Source organism: Polypterus senegalus, chromosome 8 (genome assembly GCF_016835505.1).
Source record: "Polypterus senegalus isolate Bchr_013 chromosome 8, ASM1683550v1, whole genome shotgun sequence".
NCBI classification, from domain to species: Eukaryota; Metazoa; Chordata; class Cladistia; order Polypteriformes; family Polypteridae; genus Polypterus; species Polypterus senegalus.
The window spans coordinates 177,917,307-177,944,729 of NC_053161.1; the positions used below are offsets into that span (position 1 = coordinate 177,917,307).

Consider the following 27,423-nt stretch of genomic DNA (forward strand, 5'->3'; position numbering starts at 1 on the left):
CTCAGATTAAATAAGATGAAATCAAACAAATCACCAGGCCCAGATAATATTTATCCTCGTGTTCTTAAGGAGGCTAGTGAGTACATATATAAACCCTTGACACATATTTTTAGGAAGTCACTGTGCACTGGAGAGATTCCAAAGGACTGGAAAATGGCAAATATCATCCCATTATATAAAAAGGGTGACAGGGCAGATCCAAGCAACTATAGGCCAGTAAGCTTAACAAGCATCACAGGAAAATTAATGGAAGGAATTATTAAGGATAAGATTGAGCAACACATGACAAGGACAGGAGTTATTCTGAACAGTCAGCATGGGTTCAGAAGGGGAGGTCGTGTTTTACTAACATGTTGGAATTCTATGAGGAGGCAACAAAAGGATACGATCAAAGTGGAGCTTATGATATTATTTATCTGGACTTTCAGAAAGCATTTGATAAGGTGCCACATGAGAGGTTGGGCATCAAGTTAAAAGAAGTGGGAATTCAGGGTGATGTTTTTAGATGGGTGCAGAATTGGCTCAGACACAGGAAGCAGAGGGTGATGGTGCGAGGAACCTCATCAGAACTGGCGATGTTAAGAGTGGTGTTCCACAGGGGTCAGTGCTAGGGCCGCTGCTATTTTTAATATATATAAATGATTTAGATAGGAATATAAGTAACAAGCTGGTTAAGTTTGCAGATGATACCAAGATAGGTGGATTAGCAGATAATTTGGAATCCGTTATATCATTACAGAAGGACTTGGATAGCATACAGGCTTGGGCAGATTTGTGGCAGATGAAATTTAATGTCAGTAAATGTAAAGTATTACACATAGGAAGTAAAAATATTAGGTTTGAATACACAATGGGCGGTCGAAAAATCGAGAGAACACCTTATGAGAAGGATTTAGGAGTCATAGTGGACTCCAAGCTATCAACTTCCAAACAGTGTTCAGAAGCCATTAAGAAGGCTAACAGAATGTTAGGTTATATAGCACGATCTGTGGAGTACAAGTCCAAGGAGGTTATGCTCAACCTTTATAATGCACTGGTGAGGCCTCATCTTGAGTACTGTGTGCAGTTTTGGTCTCCAGGCTACAAAAGGACATAGCAGCACTAGAAAAGGTCCAGAGAAGAGCGACTAGGCTGATTCAGGGCTACAGGGGTTGAATTATGAGGAAAGATTAAAAGAGCTGAGCCTTTACAGTTTAAGCAAAAGAAGATTAAGAGGTGACATGATTGAAGTGTTTAAAATTATGAAGGGAATTAGTACAGTGGATCGAGACTTGTATTTTAAAATGAGCTCATCAAGAACACGGGGACACAGTTGGAAACTTGTTAAGGGTAAATTTCGCACAAACATTAGGAAGTTTTTCTTTACACAAAGAACGATAGACACTTGGAATAAGTTACCAAGTAGTGTGGTAGACAGTAAGACGTTAGGGACTTTCAAAACTCGACTTGATGTTTTCTTGGAGGAAGCAAGTGGATAGGACTGGCAAGCTTTGTTTGGCTGAATGGCCTGTTCTCGTCTAGATTGTTCTAATTCTAATTCTAATTCTAAAGTCACACTTGTCTCTCTTTCTGTTTATTTGTATTCGTTCTCAGTTCTTATCCATTCCGACTCTCCTTCAGTAGCCTACGTTGTTCTCTTTTACTAATCAGACGTGTAAAGCCTCGCTGCTCTTTTAACGGTGATCACCAACGCCGCTCCGGTCTTTCAGCTGAACTCCTCGAGAAGGGCGCCGCCCAAGGCGTAAACGGAATGGAATGGATAGCTGGTGACAACGGTGTGTTTGGGCGATTGTTTAGCATAAATGGGATTCGATAACGTGAAGTGAATCAGGGGAATGCAGCCGAGCTTAGTCCGGTGGATTTGTTAACGGACACGAATACGTCTTGGAGCGAATGAAAACTGTCACATCCATAAAATGCCTTACCCTTTCTAAAGTCGTCCGCACTCCTGCCCGATTCCCTCGAGTGCAGCCTCTCCTTTCATGCCCTGCCCAGTGACAGGCGGCAGCGTGAATTCACAACCCGTCGCTCTTGATGACGTCTCGCGGCACTCGCCACAGGCACCGCCTACCCAATTTGCATGCGCATGCAAAAACTGGCATTTAAACGCGCCGTGACTTGCAAGTGCAAAGCCGTGTAAAGGGATGTTGAATATACTAAGATGCTGTATGTATGTGTGGATATGACTGGGGAGCTACCAGAAAATCTTGAATGTCTATCTGTATCTGTTTAATAAGGTCAGTCTTCGAGGACGGATGTGTGGTTTATGGTTCTGCTGCATTTCAAGATTAAAATGTCAGTCAGTCAGTCATTGTCCAACTCGCTATATCAGGGGTGTTGAACTCCAGGCCTGGAGGGCCGCAGTGGCTGCAGGTTTTCATTCTAACCCTTTTCCTAATCAGTGACCAGTTTTGACTGCTAATTAACTTTAATAGCCCTGTTCTTAAGGATTCATTCCTCTGAATTGATTCCTTTCTTCATTAAATAGCAGCCAAACAGAAATGAGGCATGAAACGAGCCAACAGATGACCAGCTAAATCGGGGCTTCAAACTCCAACCAGTTTCACACTGAGAAGCCGATTGTCGCTGTTAATTAAACTCCTTATTTAATTCCATGGCTTGCTGCTGCACTCATTCTGCCACAGCAGACATTTCCAGAACTGCTGATTTTTTTTTTTTTTCTCTAAGACCACCCTCACAATGTTTTGGTGAGCTGAGAGATCAGCCTTACTGAGACCTCCACCTTTCTTTATTTTCACATATTTTGTGATGGGCACAGGTGAGCTGGTCATGTGGATTCTTGTTTTGTGGCTCGTTATTGTTTGGCTGCTAATTAAAAAAAAGGAAACAACTAAGGGGCCTGAGTCTGGGTAATTAAAATTAAGGCAAAAGAAGGTATCTAGCAGCAAAAACTGGTCACAAATTAAGATGGTCAGAATGAAAACCTGCAGCCACTGTGGCCCTCCAGGACCGGAGTCCGACACCTGTGCGCTATATCCTAACACAGGGTCACGGGGGTCTGCTGGAGCCAATCCCAGCCAACTCAGGGTGTAAGGCAGGAGCAAATACCGGGAAGGTTACCAGCCCAACGCGGTGCACACACACACCAAGCACACACTAGGGACATTTTAGGATCACCAATGCACCTAACCTGCATGTCTGTGGACTGTGGGAGGAAACCCACGCAGACACGGGGAGAACATGCAAACTCCACGCAGGGAGGAAGCGAACCTGCAGGTCTACTTACTTCAAAGCAGCAGCGCCTTCCACTGCACCACAAGTTTAAAATGTTTAGAGGTAATACAAGCACGGCACTAAGAATGTGCGACGAGATTCTCCCCAGTTTCAGCCATATTGTTTGAAATGAGAGAAATATCGGCACAGCTTCGCAAATTGCAATTAATGTTGAAATATTGGAACAATTTAAGAGGGCATGGCAATAATCATTTCCATGTGGTGAATGATTGTTGGGAATATCACAAAAAAGTATAATTAGCTTTGGACTGGTAGGATCATGTCATGCAGGAAGTGTGGGTCACCTGTAGCTTTAGGTAGAACACCACCATGGTTGTCTTCATCACCAATAGTTGATCGAAATTTGTGTGATTTAACAAAAGAAAATCAATTTGTTATACCACAATGGAAGATAGTTAATCAATATATTAATAAGAAATTTTTGGAACTATTTCAATTTTTACAGATATTTCTAAAGAAACTACAACTGGAAAGGCTGGAGTAGCTGCTTATGTATTAAAAGAACTTAAAATCATCAGTCTGTATATACAGTGCAATTGGTGGCTGTCTTTCTAGGTTTGCAGTGGGTTGAAGAAATGATGCCAAATGCAGTTGTTATACGTTCAGATTTATATGCAGGACAGGCGAGTGCAAAATGGACAGACTAATTGTAGATTGGATTTGTTATTGGAAGTTAATCAGATTTTTGTTTCGCCTGCAAAATATGTGGTTTCCTTATGCGTTCCTGCACATGAAAGCCTTGAAGAGAATAAAAGGGTGGGCGGCGCGGCTAAAGAGGCTGTAAAAGGGTCTGAGGTGGATTTAGATAACTCAGTAAAGCCGAAGCTATAAGGATCGATAAGATCAAGAATTATAGGATTATGGCAAAGCCTATGGAACAATGGGAGTAAGGGGAGGCATTTGTAGGAAATACATACAACGTTACATTTGTGGGAGAAAGTGGAAAAAACAAGAAGGGAAATAAATGATTCTGTCGCGATAAAGAATTGGATACACAAGGCTAAATATTTCATTATATCGAATAGGAGAACACCTATTTGGATTTTGAAGGTATACTGTGATCAACAAGGGCGCGATGGTAGCACTGCTGCCTCGTAGTTAGGAGACCTGCGGGTTCGCTTCCCGGGTCCTCCCGGCATTGGAGTTTGCATGTTCTCCCCGTGTCTGCTTGGGTTTCCTCTCACAGTCCAAAGACATGCAGGTTAGGCGCACTTGTGATCCTAAATAGTCCCTAGTGTGTGCTTGGTGTGTATGTGTGTGTGCCCTGCCTGGGGTTTGTTCCTGCCTTGCGCCATGTGCTGGCTGGGATTGGCTCCAGCAGACCCCCGTGACCCTGTAGTTAGGATATAGCGGGTTTGACAATGACTGACTGCTCAGCAAGAAACTTTAGAACATACTTATAATTAATCATTAATTAATAATTAAACAGATTTATAGTCATATTTCACTGAGAAGGAAACAACTTCAGGCAGCAATTCAAGAAATGATTAATAGTTTTATCCTGTAAGGTTTGATCAATTATGAAAGTGAACCGTAGCTCGTGTCATAGCGCGATTTTTCCGTACTTAACAACTATGGGGCTTTATGGCTAATTTAGTTTGTGTTCTAAACCAAGTTTTTTCCCCCTCATATTCTGCACCACACTCCAGGGCAGGCAGTGGCAGTAATGCACCATAAATGGGTCTGCTAACGCCATAAAAAGACAAAAGAAAAAGAAGCGCACAGCAAATCGGGCTAGTAACGTGCGTCGTATAATATCACATATTGTATTTGTAATTTTGTACTTGTATAATTGCGAATAAAAAGTATTAAAAATGTAAATGAAAAATACATCTTTCCAGGATCGCCGAAGCGCATCATCCTTTGTACTCCCTGTCCTCATCATCACTTTCACTTTCCTAATCTTCTTCGTCTCCCACAACCTCCAAACCCGCCTTCCCCCTCCTCTTCTTCTCCTTCTTTGGCCAACAGTAGCCCAATTTTTGCCAGCACCTTGTTGGCTAACCGTACCGGTCGCAGCCGATGTTAATCCGGGCTTCGACCGATCCGGTATGAAAATCTGTGTTGGTTTCCACGTATTGATCGGGTAAAGCTTACACTTTATGCCCTTCCTGGCGTAACCTTCCCCATTTCCCCGGGCTTGGGACCGGCAAGAAGAAACACACCGGTTTGTGCTTCCCCCTTGGCTGGGTGCGTGCAAACTGAGCGGTGTGGCATTTTTATGATGAGGTGGCTCGGGCATTTGATCAGGATGGCTCCTGGACGCCTCCCTGGTGAGGTATTCCGGGCACGTCTAACCGGGAGGAGGCCCCGGGGAAGACCCCTCGCTGGAGGGAATATGTCTCTCAGCTGGCCTGGAAACGCCTCCGGGAGAAGAGAGGGAAGTCTGGGCATCTCTGCTCAAGCTGCTGCCCCCGCGACCTGATCTCGGATAAACGGAAGAGGATGGATGAATGGATGGATGGTATTTTTTAAGTGAAAAGAGAACGCATGCGCGATTCAAAAACGCCCGGAGGCTCATCAGCGGCGGTAATTCTACGCGCCCGCCATAACGGAGCGGTCAGATCCGCTTGTAAACCTTACAGACAAGTATGGAGATTTTCTGATGTTAAATTCAGTTGTAACTTTATTATTTCTCGACTGATTTTCACATAAGTTGTGTCAGTTTTCTCGAGAGAACGTGCACATAGTAATTTAAGACCACATTCAGCAGACTGTAACGTAGGTGCCGTGCGCCGCAATGAATGGAGCCTCTGCTCTTTACATGGCTCTTTGACGTCATTTACTATCCTTAAAAGGACTGCTGGCCTTTTCGGAGTATTAGTTGCAAAAACAGGAGACTTTGCAGGCTTGCCTTTTAAATAAGCACCCCTGCCACTGGTCACATAATGCCAGCTCATAGTTGGGTGACGCATCTCTGGCTGATGTGACTTGTCAGCGACGTTACAATGCAAAATAGAGATACCTAATATACAAAACACATAATAATAATAATAATAATAATAATAATAATAATAATAATAATATGAAGAAGAATACACTACAGGTCGCAAAATAAATACACACTCACCTAAAGGATTATTAGGACCACCATACTAATACGGTGTTTGACCCCCTTTCGCCTTCAGAACTGCCTTAATTCTACGTGGCATTGATTCAACAAGGTGCTGAAAGCATTCTTTAGAAATGTTGGCCCATACTGATAGGATAGCATCTTGCAGTTGATGGAGATTTGTGGGATGCACATCCAGGGCACGAAGCTCCCGTTCCACCACATCCCAAAGATGCTCTATTGGGTTGAGATATGGTGGCTGTGGGGGCCATTTTAGTACAGTGAACTCATTGTCATGTTCAAGAAACCAATTTGAAATGATTCGAGCTTTGTGACATGGTGCATTATCCTGCTGGAAGTAGCCATCAGAGGATGGGTACATGGTGGTAATGAAGGGATGGACATGGTCAGAAACAATGCTCAGGTAGCCCGTGGCATTTAAACGATGCCCAATTGGCACTAAGGGGCCTAAAGTGTGCCAAGAAAACATCCCCCACACCATTACACCAGCACCACCAGCCTGCACAGTGGTAACAAGGCATGATGGATCCATGTTCTCATTCTGTTTACGCCAAATTCTGACTCTACCATTTGAATGTCTCAACAGAAATCGAGACTCATCAGGCAACATTTTTCCAGTCTTCAAACTGTCCAATTTTGGTGAGCTCATGCAAATTGTAGCCTCTTTTTCCTATTTGTAGTGGAGATGAGTGGTACCCGGTGGGGTCTTCTGCTGTTGTAGCCCATCCGCCTCAAGGTTGTGCGTGTTGTGGCTTCATAAATGCTTTGCTGCATACCTCGGTTGTAACGAGTGGTTATTTCAGTCAAAGTTGCTCTTCTATCAGCTTGAATCAGTCGGCCCATTCTCCTCTGACCTCTAGCATCAACAAGACATTTTCGCCCACAGGACTGCCGCATGCTGGATGTTTTTCCCTTTTCACACCATTCTTTGTAAACCCTAGAAATGGTTGTGCGTGAAAATCCCAGTAACTGAGCAGATTGTGAAATACTCAGACCGGCCCGCCTGGCACCAACAACCATGCCACGCTCCAAATTGCTTAAATCTCCTTTCTTTCCCATTCTGACATTCAGTTTGGAGTTCAGGAGATTGTCTTGACCAGGACCACACCCCTAAATGCATTGAAGCAACTGCCATGTGATTGGTTGATTACATAATTGCATTAATGAGAAATTGAACAGGTGTTCCTAATAATCGTTTAGGTGAGTGTATGTCCAGTTCTATTCTGATTTTAAGCAATTTGTATTTATTTATTTTTTTGTTTATTCATTCATTCCATGATAAGCTGATGGCTTTATCATTAGTATTATTTATTTAGATTTTCTTTGCCTGATATCACAGCCTGCGTTTGTTTGTCCTGAACTGCTGGTTATTCAATTAGAATTGCGAGTCTAATGTAGAATTCACCTTAAACTCAAATCGCTAGGACGCATTTTACATGTGCCTAGTGTCCTAACAAATGCATAGAAATGCGGTCTGTACTCAAGGATTAAAATATCACACTATCATAAAAGGTCTTACCCACAAAATTGAAACAAAGTAAAGTTGAGCATTAGGTGAGCGCGACAGTGACGCACGTTCATAAAGAAAGGTCTTAGTTAATCGCTGTGCCCTCAGGGGTCTGACAGCTATACCTGTTAACATCACTTGGCATTAAAATTCGCGTTAACTTTGCACTTCTTTTACTTTCTCTTACCGTAATGCTTCGTGTATCCTGTATTATTTAAGTATTTCTTTCTAATGTTACATATATCCTGCTGTTCTTCCTGAGACTTTGTGATGCAGCTTGAGCATGGGAATGGCGCTATATATGTAAAATGCATTATTATTATTATTACTATAATGAGTGTGACATTTGTACCTTTATAATAGCACACATTTTGTACCCGAACTGTAGTACACTTCCCATACCCCCTGACTGAACGACGCAAACAGCGTGCAGTGGAAGACGAAAGAAGCACAGCGTCGGTCGGAGGTCCGAGTCTTTCCAAGGAGCTGTCAAACGTGCGCGTCAGAGGAACACATTCCCGGCTCAACGCAGGTTGGCACTACCCAGTAGTTGTGAGAGGGTGCGTTGTCGCTAACAGCCTTGTCTTTTTTTCGGCAAGGAACATAACCCCGCCCCTTCCAGCCGCACGAATCGTCAGTACACCGGACTTAAACCTTCAGCCATTCAAACGCCACATTGACAGCAGACGCTTCAGATGTCCGCTCCTAATGATTGATTTGGAGTTTATAGAATTTAGCAGTCGTCGCTTCGCAGGGTCATTCTGGCTAACATTTTCTTCCACTCTTTGCAGACACGCGCCGTGAAAACTTTGGGCACGCGCGCGAGCTACGGGACGCCCAAGTCAAGCAAAGCATTTCTGAGGATGATTCTCCAATCAAAACGCAGCACCCGCTAGAGCCCGCCCTCTCAGCTTTGACGAGTCAAAGTGACAGTTTTAAATTCCAGTCGCATGCGTTTGCAGGAATATTATGAACAAAAAATTAACTTAATAAATAAGCAACAACAAAATATTCCGTGACACGTTTATTTATTTGCGCTTAAATTTCATGCACTTTTTCTTTATTTGTTATCACATTTCACCGCACTTTTATTTATTTTGTCTCAAATATTCCTCCATACGGTCAAAACGATGCACCTTTCAAATGAGAAATCGACCTTTCTAACATGGCGGCTCTACTGACGTGCCTGGCTGCAGCGAGTGACGCTTCCGTGTGTAAAGATCTATGCGCGTAGCACCGCTACCTTCTCACACACAGGTTTCTTTCACAATAACACAATTTTCTCCTCCACTCCGCCCAGGTGAGTTTTGTCCTACTCCTCCCCTTCTATCACAGAAATGTTTGAAAGTTTTCCTTCACACAAAGAACCAAGTAAGTGACCAAGAATTGTGGTGGACAGTACAGACAGTGCGCGTTAGGGACCTTCAGATCTCCACCCAATTTTTTTTTTTTTTTTGGACAATCACGGTGAATTGGATGGACGAGCTTGTTGGACTGAATGTGTTCTAATATTGTTCATGTAGTTCACTTCTTTTGATGACCTCAACTCTCCCGCACATTTATTGTTCACATGGAAAAGAAGAAGGTGGGCGGTGGTCCGAGTACAGTCTCAGAGCTTCTTCTGTTAACTGAATCTTAGCATCTTTCGACCTTGAAGGACCTACGTAGAATCAGACTGACTTGCTTTGTGTCCCTGCAGTGTGCCGATGAAACTAACAGACTCAAAAGTGAAAAAAAGGACCTTTCAGATAAGTTAAAAGTTATTCATTCATTTTCCGATCCTCCTCATTTCCACATAGTCAGTCTCTTGCTGCTCTATCACATTTCATTTTTTCTTTGTTCCTTCATTCTATAGGCCCACATCCTCAATGTCCTCTTCGCATTCTGGTGCAGCACCTACTCAGCTCATTGCAGAAGGTGGCGAAGATGGCACAGCATATTACTGACACTCAGCTGCATTTTCTTCAGGACATTTCGACAACTAGGTGGCGCCACTGAGCCTAAATCCTGGACACAAACACAGTTCAAAATAGAGGTTTGTATTATAAAAGAACTTCACAAAGGCTGCACTGTCGCTTGTCTTCTCCCTCCAGTAAATGTTGCCTTCTTTCAGTGTTGCTGCCCTCTGACTCAACTGGAGGAGGCTGGACGGCTTCCTTTTTTGTTGGACCTTGGTGTATTTCTGCTGCCAGGACATAAACCAATGAAATCATTTCCAGATCAAGTGGAAGTGTCAAAGAACTGGGATCATGACTCCCTACTGCTCCCTCTGGTGGCACCCATGAGACCCACTAGGAAAGATTGATGGTGCTACAATTCCCATCATGCTCTGCAGGTGACAATATGGTTATTGAGGTGCCTGGGATGCTGCCAACTAGCTTATAGGGGATAAACATATTCCAGAGTAGGAGCTTTCCCTCATTGATCCTTTGTTTTGTCCTCCCATCCAGGTAAGGGTCCCATACCTATCCCCGGCTGGGATGCCAGTTCATTACTGTTCTTCTGTTCCAACCTAGCTTTTCAACAAGGATCCCACCTGGTATAGGGTTACTGGGTCCTCCTCCTGAAGGTACGCCATGGGGGAGTGCCCGCAGATGAGCACCTAGCAGCCAGGCATGGCATGGAGCTGAGTGAAGAATAGCCCAAAATCACAACATGGGACTGCCCTCCTTTGTGTCCACTACTGGAATAAGGAATAGGGTCCAGGTGTGATGTGATCTGAGTAATGGTCAAAGGCAGAGGTCTTGTCAGAACAAACTTAGTCACGCAAACTGAATCCTGGGAAGTGGAATGGCACCACTCTTGGTTGGAAGAAGCTGAAGTTGGTAAGGAGGAGGAGAGCTATCAACAAGATATACTTGAGCTCATGTCTGCAGACCGACCCGACTCACTTGATTCTGGAACCAAACCTTTTGAAAGAGGTTGGACTCTCCTTTACTCTGGAGTTGCCCAGGGTGAAAGACATCAAGTGAGTGTGGTCTTCTTATTGAACCCCTGCTTGGTCGATATCATGTTGAAGTTTGTTTTAAAGAATTATAGGGCCGTGTTTGTGTGGATGAAGTTCATGGAGGGGAGGACTCTGACTGCTGTTTGTGCTTATGCACCAAATGGCGACTTGAACTACCTGGCCTTCTAGGAGCACTCAGGTGGAGACTCCATAGTTCTGCTGAGTGACTTCAATGCCCATGTGGCTAATGATGGGAAGACTTGGAGAGGTGCGACTGGGAGCAATGGACTACCTTATCTAAACCTGAGTGGCGATTTGTTATTGGACTAATGTGCTAGGTAAGGTTTGTTCATTATGGGCACCTACTCAAACATAAGGTGGCTCATAAGTGTACTTGGTACCAGAGCTCCTTAAGGAAAAGATCTAAGGTTGATTTCATAATCACATCATCAGATTTTCATCCATATGTTCTGGACACCTGAGTGTCGAAACAGACAGAGCTGTCAACTGATAACCATCTGGTGTTAAGTTGGCTCAGATGGACAGACCTGGAAAGCCCAAACAAGCAGTGAGGGTGGACTGGGAACATCTAGGGCAGTGTTTCCCAAACTCAGTCCTGGGGACCCCCTGTGGCTGCAGGTTTTTGTTCCAACCAGCTTCTGTTATTAATTGAACTCCTGGGCTAATTAAGTGGTGTTATTTCCCAAGTTCTGTGTTTAGGGAACAATATAGAAATTAGGAAACTAAGTTTGCTAAAAAAAAAAAAAATATTAAAATGTACCAAGCAGTTATATGGGAATAATATATTCTTTTTTTTTTTTATTATTTTCATCTTGATTTTCATTCTACTTTTCAAGGTATTCTAATTGTTTAATTAATCCATTATTTACTAATTAGTGGGTCTGACGCTAAAGTAGTTGCAGCCTTTGATTGTTCAGTGTTGTTTGCCTGGGTGTCTGTTCTGCTCATTTTTAATTGTGATCAATAAGATACAACGAAGGGGAAAAACTGCACAAAGAAAGGGCAAAATATAATGAAATCAACAAAAGAGAGTTAAGCATTTAAATCTATAGCAAAAGCAGAAATATTTCTAAATGTCTTATAAATGTAAAAATAATGCTGCTGTGCTTTTCTGAATGTAGAATAAAAGAAAAATAATCCTAGCTAATTCATTAAATTAAATGAGATCAGTGTTATCAGGTGTTGTCACTGATTAGGAATCTGGTTGGAACAAAAACATGCAGCCACAGGGGGTCCCCAGGACCGAGTTTGGGAAACACTGATCTAGGGGATGCTCCTGTCCAGAAGACTTTCATCTTCATCCTCTGAAAGAGCTTTTCACACATCCAAGGGCAGGCCTAGGACGAGTCTGAATGGGTCTTGTTCAAAGCCTCCATACAGCTGTCAAGAGGTGCCCATTGAGATGGAAACCCAAGGAACCCAATGGTGGACACCAGAGACAAGGGATGCTATCAGGTTGATGGTTATGGTTAGCATGGGAGTCTCATGAAGCAGCAGAAGGGAACCTAAAAGCCATAAAGCCTACAGCTTTGGCCATCAATAAAACACCATACCGGGTACTTGAGGAGTTTGGAAAGCTATGATTGAATAGGCTGAAAGAGCTTCTGACAAACAAATCAAGTGACAAAGAAGGTGAAGGCAGAGCTTCATTGAGGCTGTTCTCAGCAAGAGTGGGGAAGTGCTGACCTAAACTGAGAATGGAGTCTGGTGGCATTAGGAACACTTTGAGGCTCTATCCTGGGTCCACTGCTCTTTTCGATTTACATGCTTCCGTTAGGTCAGATTATCTTGGGGCATAACGTGAACTACTGCAGCTATGCTGACGAGACACAGCTGTACTTATCAATAGCACCTGATGACCCCGACTCTTGATTCACTGACGCAAAGTCTTACTTCTGTTTCTGAATGGATGAGTAGTAATTTTCTCAAACTAAATAAGGAGAAAACATAGCAAAAGTTAGACCTCTTATATCATTGAAAGATGCTGAGAAATTACTTCACGCTTTTGTTTTCAGTCGACTAGATTACTGTAATGCTCTCCTCGCAGGACCACCCAAAAAAGACATAAATCGATTGCAACGAGTGCAGAATGCAGCTGCTAGAATCTTAACTAGGAAAAGGAAATCCGAGCACATTTCTCCAGTTCTGATGTCACTACACTGGTTACCTGTGTCATTTAGAATTGACTTTAAAATACTGCTTATGGTTTACAAAGCCTTAAATAATCTGTTCCATTTTATATTTCAGAATGTCTCTCACCTTACACTCCAAATCGTAACCTTAGATCTTCAAATGAGTGTCTGCTTAGAATTCCAAAAGCAAAACTTAAAAGAAGTGGTGAGGTGGCCTAAAATATGGAATAGCCTGCCAATAGGAATTCACCAGGCTAATACGGTGGAGCACTTTAAAACACTGCTGAAAACACATTACTTTAACATGGCTTTCTCATAACTTCATTTTAGTGTAATCCTGATGTTCTGTATATTCAATTAGTTATCATCATCATCATCATTCCTGGTGGCTCTGTAATCCGTACTCACCCCTACTTTCTCTTCCGTTCTTTTTCTGTGGTGGTGATCTGTGCCCCCACCACCTAATCAAAGCACCATGATGTCCCTACATTAACGGATGGAAGGCCAAATGTCCACATGACCGTCATCATCAAGTTTTTCCATGTGAACCCTGAATACCATTAAGACTGACTGAGGTCATTTATGCGAGGTAGAATGCCTAGATGGGGCTGGGAGGTCTCATGGCCTTGGAACCCCTGCAAATTTTATTTTTTCTCCAGCCTTCTGGAGTTTTTTTTTTCTTTTGGTTTTTCTGTCCTCTCTAGCCATCAGACCTTACTTTTACTCTATGTTAATTAGTGTTCCTTAATTCAATATTTTAATTTATTTTGTCTCTTTTCGTTTTCTTCAACATGTAAAGAACTTTGAGCGACATCATTTGTATGAAAATGTGCTATAGAAATAAATGTTGTTGTTGTTGAGGAGATCCAGAACCTGACAGACATGCCTTCTTTGGAGGGGGCAAAGCCAGAAGCCGATGGGAGATCAATACCCAGTTCCCCAAGGGAGGTCACGGAGGTTAGTTAAGTGACTCTGCAGTCGCAAGGCCCTTGGGGTGCAGGAGTTCTACTCAGAAATGCTGAAGGCTCCCAACATTGTTGGACTGTCATGGCTGACATGCCTTTTCAGTGTTGTGTGCTCATCAAGAACAGAGCCTCTGAAGTGGCAAACCAATTGGTCCCAATTGTTTTTTTTTTTTTTTAAAAAAAGGGGCACTAGATGGTGTGCTCCATATATCACGGGAAATCACACTCCTCAGCCTACCTGGAAAAGTTTATGCCAAGGATACTAAAAAGGAGACTCCACTCAGTCATGGAACCTCAGATCCAGGAGGAGCAATGTGGAGTCCGTTCAGGCTGTGGAACAGTGGGCCAGCTCTTTACCCTAATGAAGATTCTGGATTATGTCCAATTGGTTTACATGTGTTTCATGGACTTAGAGAAGGCGTATGACCGGGTTCCTTGTGGGATTCTGGGAGCACTATTAAGGGCTATTAGGTCCCCGTATAGTCACAGTGAGAGCTGTGTTCACATACTTGGGAAACATCAGCACCATTTGCAGTAGGTGTAGGTCTCCCTCAGGGCTATCCGGTTTGTGATTTTCATGGACAGGATATCAAGGCACGGGTGGGGGTCCAGTTTGATGGCCTTAGAATTGTATAAGCGGTTTATGCAGATGACATGGTCCTGTTGGCTTCATTGTGCTGTAAACTGCAGCATGTGTTGAGAAGTGGCAGGGAAGTGGATCAGCACCTCCAAATCTGAGGCTACGGTCCTCAGTAGGAAAAAAGGTGGAGTGTCCGCTCTGAGTTGAGGATGTGTTACTGCCTCTAGTGGAGGAGCTTAAAATACCTCAGAGTCTTGTTCATGAGTGAGGGGAACAGTGATGGTGAGACTGACAGATAGATATGGGCAGCAGGTACAGTTAGGCAGTCAGCATATATCGATCAGTAGTGGCAAAGAAGGAGCCGAGTCAGAAGGTGAAGCTCTCGATTTACCAGGCAATCTACGTCCCTACCCTCAGTTATGATCATGATCTTTGGGTAATGACTGAAAGAATGAGATCATAGCTGCTTTAGGGGTAGGTCACCCCACACTCTCCTCTAGCATTTAGACTTTTATTAAATGAACCAGAACAGAATCCCAACTATGGTGCCCATATGGTTACAGTCAGGGCTGACTGCTACTCTAGCGGAGTACGTCTCTTTCTTTAAAATTTAGAACTTGTAGGAAGTGAGGAGAGATTTAACTCAATAATCCATTTTGCCCTCTGCAATGCCAGTAGTTAATGAAATAATTCAGTAAGGCTCCTACTTTCTTTACATTACCTTTCTGTTGTATGGGGAGGGGGTCTCCAGCCATTAGGCGTGTATCAAGAGAACTGAAGTACACTCTAAGAAACAGAACAACAGAATGCATTGTGTCACACACGTGCACATGGGAGGCAGCGAGGTGCACGGACTTTTTCTTTCAATCCTCTGCAGACCATTAATGGGAAATCCCACAGGGTTCCAGCACCCGTGATGACGCCACTTCCTGCCCAGACTGTCACTTCCGGGGTTCTTTTGATGCCCTAAACCACCTTGTGCCGAGTCTACTGCTGTCTTATACAATCACGATTAGGCGTTCATCCTTTGGTCTAATGAGCCACAGATGGGTAAGTTCTGAGTCCACATGAGGCTGTTGGAAGAAGGTGGCACACTTCTCACTATATTGATATTGATTGACTTCCCAATTTGTTTCATTTTGCTGATATAACTATGATTTTTTTTCTTTCTTGCTGCTTAGAGTATTGTACTGTTCATCATCTTTGCACAAGATGAGGGAGTTTGTTACTTTCTCTTGTATCCGGAAGAGCTGAACTAGTTTAATTATGGATGACGTTTGAGGCTTAAATGGTGAACTATGATTAGTACATTTGAGTCCTTGCAGTTCATGGTGTAACTTTTTATTCCAATTACTGATTATCTGTAAGTGTAGTCAGTTTCAATTAGACCCATACCTCCTTCTGATCTCTGGACACTGATTCCTGGAATGGAGTTTTGGAAATACATTGGTAACACATGCAGCGATTTTCCTGTTTTGGTGTCCTGTTTATGGAGCTCACTTTGTGGTCAGCTGATGATACCACAACTGTAAGACAGGACAGGGTTTGCAAATTCATGAATAGCTTGCTTTCTGTGATGTGAAGTGAGGGAGGTCTAAGGGCTCATTTATAATTCTCGCGACGCATGCTGCAGCGGACGCTCCTGCTACGCAAGCGTTGAAGTGTTTATACTTGCGCGCGTACTTTACGTAAATCTGGAGGAGTCCACCAGGTGGCAGTGTGAGATATTATCATGGTGAGAACATGTTTGGCTTCTCTGTGTTGTGAATTGCCTAAAACACCTATTAAATTCCGATAACACCTTACCGCAATATCTGTGATGGTCAAGGATGTTTATTGATTAAATCCATCAATCCAGGGATGTGTCCATTCCAACAAGCATTGGGCACGACTGAGAAACAATCCCTGGACGAGGTCTCCGCTCATCGCAAGGTGAATACAAGCACACATACACTAGCGCCATTTTAGCGCACCAAATCCCCAAATCTGCTTATCTTTGGAAGGAAACCGAGCACAGTGTGGAATACAAGCAGGAAATACCAGCAACGTAACTCCCTGCGAGACAGCAGTGCTATCGCTCCGCCACCGTGACACCCACATGTGTGTATTTATTAACAGTATTCATTATTTAAACGAAATTATATGTAAAATGTAACATGCACACTTTAATGCATTTCATCATGAAAGTGATATCAAGTATGAATCTAAAGATTCTAAATGTGCAGAGAGTTGGAATATACATTTCATTTGTTCTGTGTGGTGATCTTTTGCTGCTTGCCGCAGCTGTCAGGTCCAAGAAGCTCGTAGCGGTTAAAAACTGGGATGACGTTACTGACGGTCTGCTTTAATGATAAAGTAAACTACTACGAGGTTAAAGTGGACAATTCGAGATTAAAGCGAAATTTCCACTTTAATCACAAAATAAACGTTTTCACCGTGTCCTTTATTTTTTTCTCAGTGGTTCAAATATAACGCTATACATTATGTTGCTGTTGTTAAGTTGCAAAAATAAAAAAATATACGGCACAAAAGATGGTATGTGAGACTTTTAAAATGTTATCGTGTTATTACATTCGGGAACTATCTACATGTGACAGAAAGCCTCTATGCCGATCCTACGGGATGGATGCTTCGATGTGGTGAAGCAAAATGCCGACATACAAATGCATTCGTGGTGCTTTTATATTCAAGCGTCGCATATTCCCGATCGTAATGACACGATACATTTTAAAAGTCTCAGTGCCGTCTATTTTTTTTTTTTTTTTTTTTTTTGCAACTTCACATCGGCAACATAATGTATAGCGCTGTATTTGAGCCACTGAGAAAAAAATAAAAGACACGGTGAAAACGTGTATTTTGTGATTAAAGTGGAAATTTCGGCTTTAATCTCGAAATGTCCACTTTAACCTCGTAGTTTACTTTATTATTAAAGCAGACCGTCAGAACGCTCATCCCAGTTTTTAATCGCTACAAGCTTCTTGGACCTGACAGCAGGTAAAGTAAAAAAATAAAAAGTAGACGGCACAAAAGATGGTATGTGAGACTTTTAAAATGTATCGTGTCATTACGATCGGGAATATGCGACGCTTGAATATAAAAGCACCACGAATGCATCTGTATGTCGGCATTTTGCTTCAACACTTTGAACCATTCATCAAACAGCAAAGCGCGCACATCGATCCCCGAAGGATCTCCATAGAGGCTTGCTGTCACATGTAGATAGTAAACAGAGACTCTGACGCCACGCTCCGACTTTTAGCACACCGCGCCCGACTTTTGCTGGTACTGCAACTCGCGCACGCGTCACGTTAATTTCTGAGGTCCTGCTCAGAGGACGCGTGAAATGAACGCTGGGAACGCGTGGCAGCCATGATGCGGACGCGTACGCGTTCTGAGCGTGAAGTATAAATGAGCCCTTAAGGATTGTGTTTTATTCTACCGACGTGTTCCTTGACAGTCTGTCAGAGTGTTTTGTGATTTGTCATGAATGTCCAGGTATTTGTAGAACACCACACTCCTGTTTGAAATTGAAGTTTGCAGTTGAGGTTAGCATTCTGTTGATGAAGGTGGCCTTGGCACACTTGCCAATCCCAAATGCCATTCTGATGTCATCTGAAAACATTTTTACTAAGTGCAGCTTCTCCTTCAGGTCCCGGCTGCAGGAGCCATACAGCTTCAACCTGTCAGTAAATGGGAGGTAAGGGACTATCTGAGGTTCTGGATCATCATATTAAATCTATGGCTGAGGTCATCGAGGAGGGTGCTTAATGGGTTTAATGCTAGGCAGAACAGTAAAGGTGATAATGAGTCTCCTTGACAAATTCCTCATTTGAGTTTTATGTTGGGGATGGTGACCTGTGCCTGTTCTTGGTGAAGCTGTAGGGTTGTTTGCCAGTGCTTCGTGGTAGTTGAGATGATGTTTATCAAAATGGCATGGACTTTGTAAGAATCCAAGAATGAGGTATACTGCAAAATGCTTTTTGTAATCTCTCCATACCACACTCAGGTCTCTGCCTTTTTACCCCAACATTCCATGATGACTTTGTTCAACAGGAGCTGGTTTTTGGTTCCATAAGACTTTCTCTTGTTTTTCCTTTGTTCTTCTGCCATCAAGCTATTCTGGTCCAGGTGTGTGTAAATTCACTCTGCGTCGATTGCTGTAAATAGTTTGTAGATGGTGGGAAAGCAGGTTGTAAAGGCAGTAACTTTTTGGAATATTTGGACTTTGGGAGTAGGAAAGGAATCTCCGTTATAAGCCACTCTGGTGCTGTCTCTGGATTCTCCATTATTGTATTTTTGCAGTCGGCCTTATCCTGGTGCAGGGATGTTAGGTGCTCTATCCAAAAATTTGGTACACCATCTAAATCAGGTGCCTTCCAGTTAGCAGCAGTACTTCCTGTGTTTGTTTGTCACCTCTTCTGCAGTTAGTTCACTCCATGGCATTTATTTTGCTCAAATGATTTCTGTTTCCATTTCTAGTTTGCTTATCTGTTTTAAAGCTGATTATCACCATTTTTTTCTCCAGAATTATTCATCTATTTTTTTGTCTTGTGCTCGAGTTACTTTCAGAGGGTCTTACCCACTTAACATTCTGCAGAGCATTTTTTGGGGTTTTCCTTAAATAGTCTGTTCTGTACCCCCTTTGTGTTTCTGATTAATATTTTCTTAGTTTTTGTGCTTCTACCAAAATTGTCTGCAATTGTGAAGGTGAGGTCCTCGTATGTTCATAAGCAATTCTGTAATTTCAGCTGTTCTATTTTACCAGAACTTTGTGATCTCACTACTGTAGGCTTTAATTAATGCCACCTCTTTGCGTGAGGTCTTCACTTTTTCTTCAATTTGCTCCATCCAAGGAGGAGTGTAGTTTTGCTGTTCCTTCCTTACTTTTATTTATTTTTTTGTGCTGTTACTTTAGAGGTGATGAGTGTTGCTGCACAATACTGGATCCTGTTTACTGGATCCTCTTTTACTGTAGTTAAGTCCATTTTGTGCTCTTGGTTCTGCTTCATCTCCAAAATGTCCTTATTCACCTTGCCTATTAAAGATTGTACAGTTCGGTTTAGTGCTCTTCTTGGTCACCGCTCTTTTTTAGAGACTTCTATGTACTTCTTTATGTTGATCTCCTCCTCAGTTTCTTGAATGCCTGTCCTCTAATGATGGTGTTACGTCTGTTTTGGTCATTCTTTCTCATTAGCTTGTTTGCTCTTCTTTGAGTTTCAGGAACTTTCTGTTGGTGTTCCGTTTATTGTCTCCTCTCCCTCTAACATTGAGGATGAGTTCTCTTTAGACTTTTATAGTCTATTCCAGTTTCCATTACTTCCACCCCTCCCAAAAAACCTCTCTCTTTGTTGTTAGAATCTCACTATGTAAAAATCGATTGTTTTTCTTAATTTTCTACTTTTGACTGTAAAGAATTTTTCAAGTATTTCCATTCATTTTCTGGTGTTTGTTTCTGGATTTGTTTACAAATGTGTCCATTCTCTCATTGTTTTTAATAAATCTGCCTGCTGAAGCTTTAAAGTTGGTGTACCTACTGCACCATACAAGATCCCTCCTTTTCTCATCATCTCAGGTCTTCTCCCTTTTGGTTCTCGTACTGATTTGATCTTGACCTTTCTCACATATTACTTCTTCTTTTGCTCTTCTTTGCAGATATTCTAATTTCTCCCGAGTTATTTTCTTACTTCCTTTAATATATCCAATTAGAGACCTTAGGTTTGCGTCTGTTATGTTATTTAACTTGGAACTTGAGATTATGTTTCTGAATTGCAGTTTTATGCGAGCCCTCCTGGTATATCCCATTGTTGGAAATTCAGGGTCTGTTGCATAAAAGTAGCAGTACATAATCTCCTCTTTATCTTCGATTGACCACTTGGTTGTATCAAGTCCTCTTATTTTTTTGGTCAACGTACAATCTTTTGGCCTCATCTGTTCTCTTGTGTGAATTTTTGAGTGGCTCCGAAGATTGCTCTTTTCACTGAATTGTTTGCCACATTCCAAGCAGCAATATGGTTTTTCTCCAGTGTGTGTTCTTTTGTGGCGTACAAGACTGTTTGTTCGTAGGAATCGTTTTCCACATTCCAAACAGCAATGGGGCTTCTCTGTACTGTGGATTCTAGTGTGGCTCTGAAGACTACTCTTGTCAAAAAATTGTTTGCCACATTCAGAACAGCAATAGGGCTTCTCTCCCGTATGAATTACTTTATGTCTTTGAAGATTGTCGATTCTCGCAAATTTCTTTCCACATTCAGAACAGCAATAGGGCTTCTCTCCTGTGTGAAGTCTTAAGTGTTCCTGAAAATTCTTCCTGTAAAATATTTGTTTGCCACATTCCAAGCAGCAATATGGTGTCTTCCCCGTGTGAATTCTTTTGTGGCACTGAAGATTGTGAATTTGAGAGAATCGTTTGCCACATTCCAAGCAAGAATATGGCTTCTCGGCAGTGTGGATTCTAGTGTGGCACTGAAGACTGCTCTTGTAACAAAACTGTTTGCCACATTCAGAACAGCAATACGGCTTCTCTCCGGTGTGAACTCTCAAGTGTCTTGTAAGATTACTCTTGTAAGAGAAGTGTCTGCCACATTCAGAACAGCAGTGAGTTATGTCACCTGAATGAATTTTAAAAGGAAAAAAAGAATGTCAATAGTAGGGAAGCCGATGGAAAGTAACTCCTAACATTAAATAAATGCTGGTTGAAATTTGGAACAACATTTTAAAAGCATAAGCAATCAGAAGACTTAAGCTGCACATGAAAAAATGCTTACAGTGATAATTAAATATTCGGCACATGCGTGCAATCATTGAAACCAAGGAACTAAAACAGTAAACTAAACAGATCACATGTGACAGACCCAATTTACAAGGAAAGTCACAGGTGAAACCAGTTTTGTGACACGTTAGTATCATTTATAATTTCCAGTATAATGTTAGTAGATGTGTACTGTCGTGATTTTTCTAAGGTAGCCATAGTAAAATTTGCAGTTTTACTGCAATTCTGTGAAACAGACTGCATTCCAGCTTTCTCCACCCAAATCCAAGTGGTGGCTCTGACAGACACATGGATTCTTCCCAAAGACACAACCACACACCAACGGGACTTTTCTCAACTTCACCTACACCTGCCGTTCCACTGGTAGGGTTTGGAGTGGCAACTGTCCTTGTGCCAAAGAACTGGAGAGTCTCTCTCCTGGACACAGCATGCAACAATACTACCTTTGAAAACCACCTAATTACTGTTATTTATAGCAGGGATGGCCAACTCTGATCCTGGGAGGCTGCAGTGGCTGCAGGTTTTTCTTCCAACCAGTTGCTTAATTAAAAGCCAATCCTCACCATTAACAGAACTTATTTAATTGCATGGCTTGTTAGTGTTTAAAACTCTACCATGTCAGTTCATTCTTAAAGGACAGATTTTTTTTTTTCCTATCATACCTGTATCATCCAAGTGATTTGAAACCTAAAACGGAGGAGTCATTTTCAGTTCTTCACCTCCTCTTCAGTTTCTTTCTACATACTTAATTAAACCAAATAGTGAATAATGAATACACACGGGTGGAAATGGAGACCAGCTAGATGGAGAACTGCTGGTTTGTTTGTCATTTGCATCTAATTGGTAAGAAGGAACAGTTAAAGCACTAAATTCAGCTGTTTAAGACTATAATAAGCAATTAAGGGTTCAAAATCTTAAGCGAGAAGACTAATATAAAGTAGAAAAATGTCACTTTGAGGAATACCTGCTTCATCAGCAACGAATGATTTCTTGTGAAGCAGTTGGCTTGGAACAAAAACCTGAAGCCACCAGGATAGATGTTGCTCAGCTCTGATTTAACGGCTCCGAGTCTTAACCCTTAACCGCAACCGGCTATATTTGGTTCCCAGTGCAATTTACCAGCACGCCACAGCTGATCAGTCCATGCTGTACATTTGTTGAGCAGACCCTCATAACCACTGTCCAGAACCCGAATGAACAGCATCACTGTCCTTGGGATTCAGCTGTTGCACTAGACTAGCCTGTTAGCATCAGTGTTGACGATTTACTGAATTTCATCAATGGCGTCACTTACACCTTGTACAGAGAATAATAGATTGTTGCAGTAGTTTTTACAGTTTATTGGCAGTGTGTAAAATGATCAGTGTTGCAGTAATTGTGATGCTCTTGGCATGGAAAAAAAAGTGTGTTCCATTAAAATTGCACTTTTTCTTGGTGAATTGTGACGTTTATTTTAAAAGTGCAGCAAAACGTATTTGGTGTCCGGGAGTGCATTAACCCCCAACATGTGGCAGTTTAAATGTTAAAAGTTAATTAGCAGGATAAACTGGTCACTAATTAAGAAAATAGTTGGAATGAAAACCTGTTGCCAATGTGGCTCTCCAGAATCGGAGATTTACAGCATCCCACCCTGGACAGTCACCTTGACATGGTTGATGGCGCTTGTGCACCTTAATGATGTTCAGAGATAGAGCATCTGGAGCTTTGTGCTCCTAGTAGAGTCTCCTTAGATCAGGGGTGGGGAATGTCAGTCCTGGACAGCCGCAGTGGCTGCAGGGTTTTGTTCCAACCAAGTTTCTTAATGACAAGTCAATTATTGCCATTGAAGTACTTACTTCTTAAGTGACATTTTGAGGCTTCATTTTAGTGGTCTCGCTTGTTAAGGTTCCCCACCCTTAATTGCTTATTTCACTCTTAAACATCTGCCCGATTTTCCTCATCTCCCACCTTCCTCTATGTTGGAAAAAATATTGCTCAGTTTTGAGGACAGCATTTCTGCAATATACAGTATAAAACTATTTTACAGTCCCTCCCTTTCAAAGATCCAAGAGAACACTGGGAAAAGGATCCCTCACTGAACATCTTAGAAAAGGAGTGGAAGGTAGCAATGCAGAGAATTCACTCGAGCTCCATATGCACAAAGCATACAATTATTCAACTCAAACTTATATATCAAGCACATCTCACCTAAAACTGTCCAAAATGTTTCCAGTTCCAGCCTCACTGGGTCCCATGTTTTGGGCCTGCACCAAATTAACATCATTCTGGACAAAAATCTTCAAGTTCCTTTCAGACAGCCTTGCGGTCACAATCCCTCCAAACCCATTAACAGCTGTGTTTGGTGGGCTCACAGAGGGGCTTAAAGTGGAGAAGGACAAACTGATTGCATTCACTACACTATTGGCATGCAGACTTATTTTGCTAAACTGGAAGAATCCTCACTCTCCTCTTTTAAGTCAGCGGGTAACTGATGTTATATACTATTTGAAATTGGGAAAAATCTAATTCTCACTTAGAGGATCTGTGCAGACCTTTTTCAAAACCTGGCAGGATCTAATCAATAATATTTTAGAATAAGATTTTAAAGCACTGAGATAGCAGATTCTCTCCCCGTTTCTTTTTCTTCTCCATTTATCTTTATCTGCCTATTAAACTCATCAATTTATTTAACTTTTACTAGCTTTAAGTTTTACTCCATTGGCCTCGATCTCTTTCTCAGGGGTGGGGGGGTTGATTTGTTTTCAATCCTATTTTTTGAAAAAATTGATCTATTTGTATGGAATGATTACAATAAAATCAATAAACTAAATAAAAAAATAAACATCTGCATTCCCGGTTTTTAATTGCTCCTTATTAGCAATAAGATGCAAATGATAAAGGAGCCAGCAGTTCTCAGTCTAACTTATTTCCATTTACACCCATGTGGAGTCATTATGCACTATTTGGCTTAGATATAAAACACTTAATAGAAAAATGTGACTAACTGAAGATGATCTGTTTCAGGCTTCAGATCATTTGGATGATACCCTTGAAAAAGAAAAAAAAATCCACTATATAAGAACACAACATTGCAGACTAGCAAGCTATAAAATTAAACAAGATTTGAGGATTGGTGCCCAAATAAGCAATTGGGTTGGAACGAAAACTTGTAACCACTGTGGTCCTACAGGACTGGCATTGCTCTCCCTTGCCTTACATGAACAGGTTTGAGCTGAAAGATCAGATAAAGAACTGTTCAACATTGATCCCCGTGAACATATAAATAAATAATTAAAGAAACAGTGTATCCTGCCCAGGATATGGTTACGGAGACCTGCTTCTGGAGCCAAACATTAAGATGGTGCTTGCTGGCAAGTGTCTGGTGATTTGGCATCTCACATAACCCAACCAGGTTCAGACCAAAATGGCAATACAGAGCCATTTTTTGGGCTCATCGTGTGCAACACAGAGTGAAAATAGACCTAGACAGACTAGACCCTGGTAATGACGACTGGCTTTGGGATCTTGGAACCTTACCTCTCCAGTAGGGAAGGAGTCTGAGCTCATGCAGGTGGTGGAAAAGTACCAGCTAGATTTAGTTTGCACCACCGGGTGCATATAGCATGGATTCTGGAATAAAGCTTCTTGATTGAGGGTGGTCTCTCTCTCTCTCTCTCTCTCACTCTCTCCTACTCTGGAGTTCCCATGTGCTAAAGACCTTGGGTGGGTGTTGGGATACTCACAAGCACCCACCTGAAAGCTGCAAAAAAAATAAATACTCTGTCTATGTGTACACACCAACCATCATTCAGAGTATTCAGCCTTCTTAGAGAGGGTGGGTGAGGTGCTTGAGTGGGAGCCGCTCACTGACTCGGTAGTCTTACTGGGTGACATCAATGCTAACGTTCTACCTGGAGGCGTGTGACTTGGAGGAATGGCCTGCCAGATTTGAACCAGAATGACGAGAGTTTGTTAAGTGTCTGTGTTAGTCATGGATTGTCAATAACAAACTATGCTCAAACACAAGGAGACTCTTATGTTTAAATTGGTTACCACAACACCTTGGGGTGAAGGACGACGATTGGCTTTATAGAGATGCCATCTGACTGGAGGCCAAATAATTTGGACACACTGCAGAAGAGAGGAGCAGAGCCGTCAATTGTTCACCATTTAGTAGTTAGTAGGATTCAAAGCAAGTTATGCTTGCAGTTAAGGTTTCCTGGTTATGTTTTGCGATAAGTTAAACTCCTCCCTCTGAAAGTGCTTTTCTCATGTGCAATGCGAGGTCTGGGACATCCAAGTCCAAATGGGTCCTGTTTAACACCTCAGTTGTGGAAGCGGCTGCTAAAAACTCTGGTCTTAAAATGGTTGAAGCATTTAATGGTGGCAACCCCAGGACCCGATGGTGGATACCAGAGTTGAGGGATGCTATCAGAATGAAGGAGGCAATCTTCAGGGAAATGCTCTTTGTGGTGTCTCTTAACTTGGTCCCGAGGTAGTTTCTCGGGGGGCTGGGGGTATAGGACTGCTGCAAAAGTGCTTGTGGAAGCAGATGATGGAGAGTTGATAGAGAAAGAGTATGGCTTTGACGTTATTTTGGCATGACCTTGACCAGACTATGTTAAGCATGGATGGAGAGGTGCAGACCTCTTCCTACCAAATTGTCGAGCAGTGGAAGGAACACTTTGTGAAACTCCTGTCCCCAGTGGACATGCCCTCTTAACAGAAAGCAGCATCGGACATGTCTGGGGGAGAGTCCCATAGGTGTTGTGGTGGTCGGAGGACTATGTGGTGGTAAGGCTGGTGGGGTAGATCAAATCCGACCGGAGATCTTGAAAGCACTGAACATTGTTGGCATAGCGTTGATAACATGTCTATTCAATGTTGCGTGGAAGGTGAATAAAGCACAATTGGAATAGCGGACTGGTGTGGTTGTCCGATATTTTAGAAAGGGGACAGAGGGATCACACTCCTCACTCAGTCTTCCAAGTACAGCATATGAAATAGTGCTGGATGTAAGAATCCATCTGATAATTGAGCCAAAGAGACATCAATGCAAATTTAATCCTGGCTGTGGAACAGTAGATCATTTTTTCTCCCTGGCGCAACTGCTGGAGGGTGCACTGAAGTATGATAACCACAAATGCACGTGTTTTGCAGATTTGGGAAAAGCATATGACCATGTTCCTGAGCATGAGTTGTTAGAGAGATACTTTATTAATCCCAAGGGGAAATTCACATTATAATTATTTTATCATTTTATAGGAAAAAAAGTTTATGGAGGATTTGCATATTGAATCTCACTGTACCATAAAATGACAATAAAGGAATTCAATTCAATAGAAGAGAAGTGCGTATTTACAGATCATGACGACTGGCTTCTAAGTCAATTTGTGATGTCCAGGAGTCATCCTCATTTAGCTGTGCAGTGTTAGAATACTAGAATGTAAACTTTATATCATTTTTATGATGAAATCCATTAAAGTATACAAATTATATTTTACAGATAAATTATTAACTTCATTTAAATAATGTATACTGTTAACAAGAGAAAGTGCAGTGAAGTAGCGGTAGCAACAAGCTGGCGTCCCATGCAGGGATTGTTCCTGCCTCACGCTTGACGATTGCTGAGCCTGGCACAACCCTGGATTGATAAAACAATTAAGCATGTATAACAATGGTTTTTCAATGTCCCATAAAAGTTTTGAAGAATCTGCATTCTAAGCTTACAGCTTGTTTTACATTTATTACAGAGCTTATTGTGTGCCGATTGGATACTTGGATAAAGAAAATGGAAAGACAGGAATTGGGTGTGGGTATGTTTGACAGAGCCAGTGCTGCTGCATTTAATTAGTCCATTTAGGGTCATGTGTGTCCCAGCAAGTATCTTACAGGAGGCAGGAACAATCCTTGGACGGGGGAGGCAAGAACAATCCTTGGATGGGGCATCAGCTTATTGTTACCACTGGGCCACCGTGCCTTCACCTGTTTAATTATTAACTGTATATTACTACAGTAGTTAAATGAAGTACATAGATTGGCTCCAGCAGACCCCCCGTGACCCTGTGTTAGGATATAACGGGTTGGATAATGACTGACTGACATTATTTAAATGAAGTTAATGATTTATCTGGAAGAAGTAAAATGCATACTTTAATGGATTTCATCATAAAAATGGCTCAACTGAAAAGGCTA

At 42.1% G+C, this 27,423-nt stretch overlaps 1 protein-coding gene across 4 annotated transcripts in view; it reads right to left on the reverse strand.

The window, feature by feature from the left end:
• Positions 1 to 27,423, reverse strand: part of LOC120533407 (gastrula zinc finger protein XlCGF26.1-like) — a 67,444-nt gene that overhangs the window by 21,007 nt on the left and 19,014 nt on the right. For 2 of the 4 annotated variants that reach the window (XM_039760272.1, XM_039760273.1), the window contains exon 3: positions 17,839 to 21,088. The exons of 1 other annotated variant lie outside the window; for it this stretch is intronic. In XM_039760272.1, the coding sequence (XP_039616206.1) occupies positions 20,049 to 21,088 (1,040 nt within the window). In that variant the 3' untranslated portion in view covers positions 17,839 to 20,048. Of the gene's footprint in view, positions 1 to 1,925; positions 2,330 to 17,838; positions 21,089 to 27,423 lie in introns of those variants that run through there. One more of the 4 variants, XM_039760270.1, reaches the window with a different exon arrangement.